At 40.8% G+C, this 8,363-nt stretch overlaps 1 protein-coding gene across 2 annotated transcripts in view; it reads right to left on the reverse strand.

Moving 5' to 3' along the window:
• Positions 1–7,247: 7,247 nt before the first annotated feature.
• The window catches only part of ATXN7L1 (ataxin 7-like 1), a 111,798-nt gene continuing 110,682 nt past the window's right edge, over positions 7,248–8,363 (reverse strand). The window contains exon 11 of one of the 2 annotated variants that reach the window (XM_009070506.1): positions 7,248–7,753. In XM_009070506.1, coding sequence (XP_009068754.1) covers positions 7,712–7,753 — 42 coding nt within the window. In that variant the 3' untranslated portion in view covers positions 7,248–7,711. The remainder of the gene's footprint in view (positions 7,754–8,363) is intronic. The other variant, XM_009070514.1, reaches the window with a different exon arrangement.

Raw genomic sequence — 8,363 nt, forward strand, 5'->3', positions numbered from 1 at the left:
ACGAACTCAAAGTGTCCTTAACAGCCCTCACAATTCCAAAACCAGCTGAGCTCTGGCTTTTCTAGTTCTGCTTCAGCATGCCTAGGCAGAGTTTCTGTTTTCCTCCAGGGCAGCCCACTCCTACTTCCACAGTCTGTGTACTTGCCTTTTGCATCTGACTTGCGTCAGGAGCTGCCCATTCAGCCGTGCTGGTCTTCTCCCACATCTTCTCAACTCCCTGCACATCATGATGGACAGTTCCTGTGCTTCAGCTAGCTCCCCATGGCCCTTCAGTGCAGTCTTCTCTGGGATTCTGCCAACAAAATGTCTGCAGGAGAAAAAGTCTGCTCTCCTAAATTCCAGGGTTGCAATTCAACTATTTATCTTCCTCACTTCCCTCAGAATCTTAAGCTTTGGTATCTTGTAGTCAGTGCTGCCAAGGCTGCCACCAGTGTCAGTGTTCCCAGCAGCCCTTCCTTATGTGTGAGCAGCATGTCTAGCATAGCCCCACTCAGCTTGACAATTTCTGTCAAGAAATTGTCCTTGATGTACTACAGAAGTAGCTGGATCACTTGTGCCTCCACCATGCTGCCATCCCAGTCCCCTCCACCAGAACAGGAGCCTGCAGCCGTCAGGATAAGCTGTGAATGTTGGCTTTTTGGGTTTTTTCTTCAATCAGCTGCAACATAGAGACTGAACCTGCCATCAGAAATCGTGTACTGGGAAAAAAAAAGGTGATCAGGAATTAGCAAAATACTTTGAGTTCAGGAGAAGTAAAAACAGGTCACAAGAAGGCTGGTTTAGTATCAGGAGACTTGGCTGTCTTACAAGAACTATCCACCTCTCAAGCTGGCTGCAAACCCAAGAAACTAAAACTACAGTGAGACTCCTCCTCAAGGTGAAGGGAAAAAATAAATTTCTTAAGCAGGACCCTGTATTCTTTGAGTATACTATATATATGATATTTAGTTTATTTGTCTGTTTAAGTGTGGCTCTGAGCCCATAGCTCCTAAGACCACAGCTGCTTTTGTTCTAGCAGTGTCTGTAGAATGAGTTCACACTGCACAGGGTGGTGGAGATAAGAGATCCATCTCCATTGCCCTGGTGTCTCTTGACAGTTCAAAAAGAGACCTTTGGAGCAACAAAAAGGCTGAGCATGCAGTTAGGAAGCAGAACTAAGTGTGGATTATGCACCTCCAAAGACTCACGTTACTGATGAGTAACCTCTGTCTTTTCCAGCGCTTGATTGTAAGTCCACACATCTATTGAACAGTCATCACTGCAGTCAGAACTTTGTACAGGCAGAACCACCAGGAAGAGGCCTTGGAACACTCTCTAATGCCAGCACTGCTCTACCAAATCCAGCACTTCCAGAGGCATCGGCATTGGTGAAGGTGAGTGTCAATGGAGGTGGTTTCCCACAGGTATCAAGAGTAGACATGCTCTTCACAAAAGCTGCAATATTGCAAGTGCTAGAATAGAGAATGTTCTGATTTCTGGGGAGAATAGATTTAGAGAACAATGCCATCTAGTCTGCTACAGTTAGCCATCCTTAGTGCAAAGATGGTTCCTCAAAAGAAAAGACTCTTGGAGAACATGCTAAGGGCTTGAGTCTATGAATGTGAAAGACTCAGAGGAGACAGTAGTTTCTCTGCCTCATCCTATGCTCTTAGAAACTAAGCAGGTAAATTGATTCAAAGGAAACTCTGAGGTATATCTCAGGGAGAGCTTTGGAACAAAACCCCAGTGAAATCTCTATCTAGGAAAGACATAGTAGAGTGATAAAGGCCAATGATCAGGTCTCAGATGTCACCAGCTCTGAGTGGGAATTACAGCTACCAAAACAACCTGGCTAGTGAATAACATACACACCAAGCAATGAAGAGGGTTTGGTGTTAGGAAAATACCCTAAGAAGGCCCAATAAAGAGTCTGTTAGTATTGCAGGAGCAAACATGCACTCAGCTCGTTCTAGGTTAAAGAGCCCAAATGGAGCATTTCCCTTTAAATATTTGGGTTCCCCCCTTTCCTTTGGAAGCAATCCACGCTCAGGGTGTGAAGCTGCAGGCCATGGAAGCACTCTGCAAAATAACACAAGTGAAAACCAACTTTCTGCACCTCCTTGGTATCTCCTTGATAACAAAGCATCAAGCACAGTCTGTTGGTGTTACTGTTCCAGCTATGTGATCCAAACACAGATCCTAAAGAGAATTAACAAGGAAGGAGTAACTCAAGGCAAGATTATCAAAACAACAACAAAACACCCTCAAACACCCGAAAGAACACACACAACCCTCCCCCCACAACTACTTATGGGACAAAATACAAAAAACTAAGGAAAAAGGAAGGCAAATAATTGCAATTTAAGAGTGGAGCTGGTCAGGAAGGAAAGTTTCTTGTGTAGGCTGTTGAGAGCATCTTCAGAACTAAAGTAAGAGGCCTATAAATGCTGCACCTGTGGTGGGAAAGGCAAAGAGGTTGAGCCTGTGTAGTAATTCCCAGTGACCTGTCTGCTCACCTGTGACTCAGCTCTCCAAAGCTCCAAATCCGCCACTGGGAAGGGATGATGGTTTCTCTTCTGCAGTGATGCTTACTCCGTTACCATTCCCTCAGCAGGCTGGGAGTGAGCTGACACAGACAGCACTCCCAGGGCTGCAATGCTGCTCATCAGGCCTTTCACTGTACTTACCCCAACAGGCCTTCGCACCTGTAGCATTCTGGAAATGTACACTGCTCATGCTAGACAACTTTTCTGAAAAGCTACTCTTGTGATGTCACATCAACCATGTTAGCAACTGCTCCAAGTTAATCCAAGCCAGATTCAATTTCAGAGCTGAATCTGTCAGGTTTGGGAAACCTGCAGAGGGAGCAGCTGAATGCTGTGCACCATCTCAAATCCCTACTCGAGTCCTTACCCTCAAATCAAGTTCTCCCGGATCCTGATTGTTATTGCTGGCAAACTTCTCTCTTCTGTAGGGAGAGCAGATCACAGATTAGAGCTGAGTATTTCTGGGACAGCCATAAACAACAAAACCTCCCCCACAAAAGCATCCATCCCATGTCATTGGTGGTGCAGGACAAAATGAGAACATGAACAGTCTGCCATGGATTCTCGCAGGGCAAACAGGGACCTGCTGCTGAATGATCAGCTTTAGCTTTCTTCTCCTTAGGAAATATCTTTCAAAAGAGATCACAGAACCATCAAGGTTGGAGGAGACCTCTAAGAGCATCAAGTCCAACCATTAACCTGTCACTCTGCTGGAATTCCTAAACCAGATCTACCAGTGCCAGATCCAGATGCCTCTTAAACACTTACAAGGATGATTCTACCCCCCCACCCCCTCCCAGTGCCTGAACACCCCAACAGGGAAAACATTTTTCCCAACATCTAACCTGACTCTCTCTTGTCTCAGCTTATGACCATTCCCTCTAGTCCTCTCCCTGCAGCCATGGCAAGAGAGACCAGATCTGCACTTGTTTTGAGCAGCCGCTTTCAAGAAGTACTCAAGGAGCAAAACAGCATAAAAATTTGCATGAAATAAACATTCTTGTGCTCTGAAGTCTGAATCTGTTGTATGACTCTCCTCCAAATATTTCTGGAATCAGTATTTGGCATTTCTTCCAATTGTGAATCCTGACAGATTTGGAAGAATAAAACAGATACTGGTTGCACACAGTAATGACTTTCCTCTAAAATAAATAGTTCCGTGGTAAAAACAGAAGCACAAAAAACGAGAGTGCAATGAATAAAAAAGTTACAGTGTGATCTGCTTCCCTCTGAAACTGGTGGTATTTAGAGCATGTTAGAGGATATGAGCAAGACAGCAAAATACTTGGTACCTAACCAAAAAAAGGAGGGGAAAGCCAACCCCAACAAAGCAAACAGCCTATAGATCTTTCCGACAAACCTGCAAGAGCTAAAAAACTACTGATTCATATCTGGGAGATGAATTCAGTGGTCTGTGACCTCTGCTGGCCATGGGCAATGATGGAAAGCAAATGGCAGCAGATTCCATTTTCTTGGCTGCAGCTTTGCCTTCTAATGGCTGCTAGAAACAGCAAAGCATTCTGCAAACAGTGTCACTCTTCAGCCACACACAGGCACCACTCGGAGCAGAGGAAACTTCAGCATCTACTCTTACTTCGTGATGTTCATTTTTTCTGTACTGGAAAAAGTAAACTCAAGATTAAAAAGAAAAAAAATCTTTCAAAATATAAGCAGCTCAGAGCAAGGCTCAAATTGGACAGCAAAGAGGAAGTTCAGGAGCAGGTTTTGTGACAGGGATCAGGAGGTGTAAGACATTACACAAAAAGCTGTTTACCTCGAACATAACATTTCCCTCCTTCAGCTCCTCTTCCCTGGAACACTGCACAGCTTCCCATCCCCTCTGCCAGTTCGGAGTGTGTACACACAAAAATGCAGCCTGCAGTCCAAACTGCTTGCTTTAAAAAAAAATCATACCGTAATTGTGAGCATCTTCCCTGCAGTATCTCCGAGACAGTTTCCAGATCCTTCATAAAAGGAGCATAAAAATGTACATCTTCCCCAGACTTGCAGAAGAGGGTGAAAAAAGCTGCAATCCTCTCTGCAGAGCTGTCGAGCCAATGAACAATTTAAGTCTCATTTGATCTGTAATTGGAACAGGCTTTACACAGAACAAGAATCTTAACGCCTAGATAAGAGCTGCATTTTTAGTATTAGCAACGATAAGAAGGCTGGTTATAAATTTGTGCTGCCCATTGAAGTGAGAATTCCTAAATCTAGCAGCTGTAGCAGAGTTAATTCTTACGCTGATAAGGAATGAGAAAATGCATTCAGCTAAGCAAAGGAATTTAAAAGTGATTTATCAGTGCAAAGAACCTCAGTAGCTGATCGTTACACGTGTCCTCACATGTAAATACAGAAATATTTTAGACACGAGTGCCAGAACTAATCCCAGAGCAATTCAGCCCTGCACAGAACACTGGGCAGATCTGAGCCACCCATGGCACTCTCAGTGCTGGGGATCTGCAGTTTCAGCCTCTGGGAAGAGCAAGGGCAAGTCTGGCAACACACCCTGTTTCTGCTTTTCGAAAGCAAATGACGACAAACCCCATTCTGTTTCTTACAAACATATAAATTATTTTATTTACAAAGCCATGTTACAAAAAAAAATAATAATAAAGCAAAAAAACCAAAAAATACAATCGCTCACTAGAGAATATCTCCAGGCCCGGTGTTGAACCATGGCAGTATCAATCAGATACAGGTTTGTTCTGGTTTTCCTTTTTTAAACTGTAAGCCATAGAATTTACTATTTACACCTACTTTAGACATTTATTCTGCTTACAATTATCACAAGCATGGAATGGATTCTATTTGATACTGCTAATACATAAAGGTGCAGGACAAAGAATGAAAATACTTAGTGTTACAAAATATGGATTGTAGAAAAGAAATTGGCTGTACAAGTATGGCATTTTTTTTTTCTCTTAGAATGACTGGACATGCTTTCTTCAAAAGTCTTCTGGAAAAGGTTCTAAAATCTGTAGTAGGAAAGCACAATATAGCAGGTGCAAATTCATTTCTGTGCAACAACAGTTATTTAATATATCCCATGACTGACCAGCTATGCAAAACCCACAGAGTTTTGTTAAAGTGCCATGGGTCAACAGCATAACAAAATATAAGGTGTAAATAGAAAAATTTCTTTTTTTCTTCTTTTTTTTTAAAACAATAGTTCACTGAGAATCAGCAATAATAGAATATGCTGTATAAACTATTCTCTACAAAGGTCGATCAGAACTATGTACAATTGTTACATCGATACAAAAGAAGGCATACAAGTTATCCAAGTCGCTTTTTATGGCTGACAGGCCTATGCATTGCGGGTGTGAACAACCAAAGCTTCTGAGCCTCTATTGCTGGAAACAAATCACAAGAGTTTTCAGGCAAATGGGGAAGAAAAAAGAACTACTGAGTGAATGCTACACTAAGAATATGCATTATAGGCTGGTCCAGTTTGTATCCATTCGTGTGGGTTTGGTTTCTTTTCCCAAATTCTTACTTCCGTTTCAGGCGAAAATTTTTGACACGTTTTAATTAAGTGCTGATTCTTTGAGGATGAAAGAACACCATGGGATTTCACTCCTGAAATGCTGTCAGGTGTAAGCCAGTTGAAAACAAGGTTTAAGCAGCATTCAAAGGACAGGCTCTGTAATTCAGCTTTCCAAGGAAAAGATGCATGAAAACAGCTAAAGCTTCCTAAGACTACGAAATTGCTCCTTCAGTCACTGATTAGCATTGTTTCTCAGAAGCAACCACTGAATCTCACAACCACTGTTTTCCCTCGACAGCTACAAATAGCAGTTCATTGATTACAGAGGATGAGTTTGTTACTGAGATTTTTTCAAAATCCTGCAGTTTTAGAACTCAAAATAAATTAAAAAAATCAACATAGTACTGCTCCTAAAACTGAACAAGACAAAAAATTGTGCAAAAATAACAAAGATATGTACACATTTTTTTTCAGTCTGAAGAAATGTACAATAAAAACATAATTCAAAGAACATTTTAAAAATATAAACATTGCTTAAACTTTCCTAAGTTTCATACTGTTTCTGAAACTATACCGGTCAGTTAGCTCTGAAGTATAGCAAAACATAAATTATTACAAAATTAACACTATAAAAATTTATTTTAAGAATATTTCTAAACTTTTTTTTTCAAAGGGTCTAGCCTTGTTTATAATTGCTTAAACATTTTATTTTTAGTCTTAAAATTTGCCTTAAGCCTTCTTTTTTTAAAAAAGAAAGTAGTAATAATCTCCCTATTTGCAGTCTCTCGCCTTTCCCCAAGATGTAAATAAACCAGCATATAAGTGCACTTTTAACACTGTAGAAATAAAAATTAACTCCTCTGTACTATTGTTCCAGTACCTAGTATTGGCTTTCCTGATTATAAAATCTATATTTTATTAAAAAATTATTCAGTAATCCTATAAGAAACACTGTCAGTGCAATTCTATTAACGCAAGCCAATCTGCTCAAGTCCTGTCCTTGCAAACCCAAACCGCTCGCTCAGGTTATCAAGTGCCTTGTTGTTCTTAAGGGTCTAGAAATCCTCTGGGACACAGGGATTTTACACACGAGCACCTGATCACAGTAATTACAGTTTGGTGCAAAAATCCCTGTATAGATTCCTTAAGAGCCTGGTCCTGGGAGAGGCTGAACGCTCACGATCCACCGAAACGGTTCAACGCTGTAGGTACAGAGCACCAGTCAGGATTAAGTCCCTAAAGTTGCAGTGCCCCAGCTGTTTGCAAATTGTTAAGAAATGCACTCAAATTTTATCCATAGGACAAGCTTAAATACAGAATTACTGTAATTTTTATTCGATGAAAAAATTTGGAGATCCTTTAAATAAATTCAAATCATGATCTGGATTTTTTTTTTTTTTTTGTGTGTGTGTGTGTTGTTTGGAATGTCCACTGTGTTCTGGTAAGGAAACAAAGGGAGCATTGCAATGCTAACAGCTTTAAAAGGCATGAAACATAACCAAGCAGAACGCACAGATCAGTGGCAAATACAAGTGAAAAACTAAACAAATCACTATTACAGTTTTCTGTAAATTTAAATCTCTTTAAAACCACAAATTCATAAAAGGTTAAATCCATCTGCAGGACATAGAAAAGAAAAACCCTGTGGAGTAGGGCTGCTGAGAGCTAGAGATTATAGGCTGGTTCCTTTTCCTTGTTATGGAAGAGTCCTTATTCTACCAGTCCGGTTTGATGTCTTCTAAAAGAGAAACCAGAGCCAGGTTCAAAATCACACAATGTCTTTCGGTACATAACACTTCAACAACGTCTGTGTCTGACAGTACTCAAAGCAGGAATTTATTCCGAGTCCCTGAACTGCATTCCCTCCCTGTTTACTCACTACCTTTAAGAAAAGGAACTGCTTGGAATAAACAGCTTATTTCCTTTCGGGACTGTCTGACTTTGGTAAGCTTTGGTGAATCTCATGTTCATTAACTTGGTGCATCATTACAAATAAAGAGCAGCAATTAGACGACAACTCTGAAGAATCTTTTCCTCTACACAGCATGTTTTCATGCCCAAGGAATCCTCACACAGCACACACGTTGTCACCTTCCCTTAACAAAATGCTCTAGTTACTCAGTACTTAAAAACCACCGCAAACTGAGGTCTTGAAGTGTTAACACTTTCAGGCACCTAAAAGCACTATGAAGACAAAAACACTTGATTAGTTAAAAACCTGCAACAAGGATAAAATCTGGAGAAAACAAACTTTTAATACATCATTTGTATTAACAGGCACAAATAATTCGACCGTAAAACTACCGTTCCATTTGTATCTGTTAAAAACCAAGTAGTTTTTGTAGGGA

Source organism: Acanthisitta chloris, unplaced genomic scaffold, assembly GCF_000695815.1.
Source record: "Acanthisitta chloris isolate BGI_N310 unplaced genomic scaffold, ASM69581v1 scaffold2060, whole genome shotgun sequence".
Taxonomy (NCBI): domain Eukaryota; kingdom Metazoa; phylum Chordata; class Aves; order Passeriformes; family Acanthisittidae; genus Acanthisitta; species Acanthisitta chloris.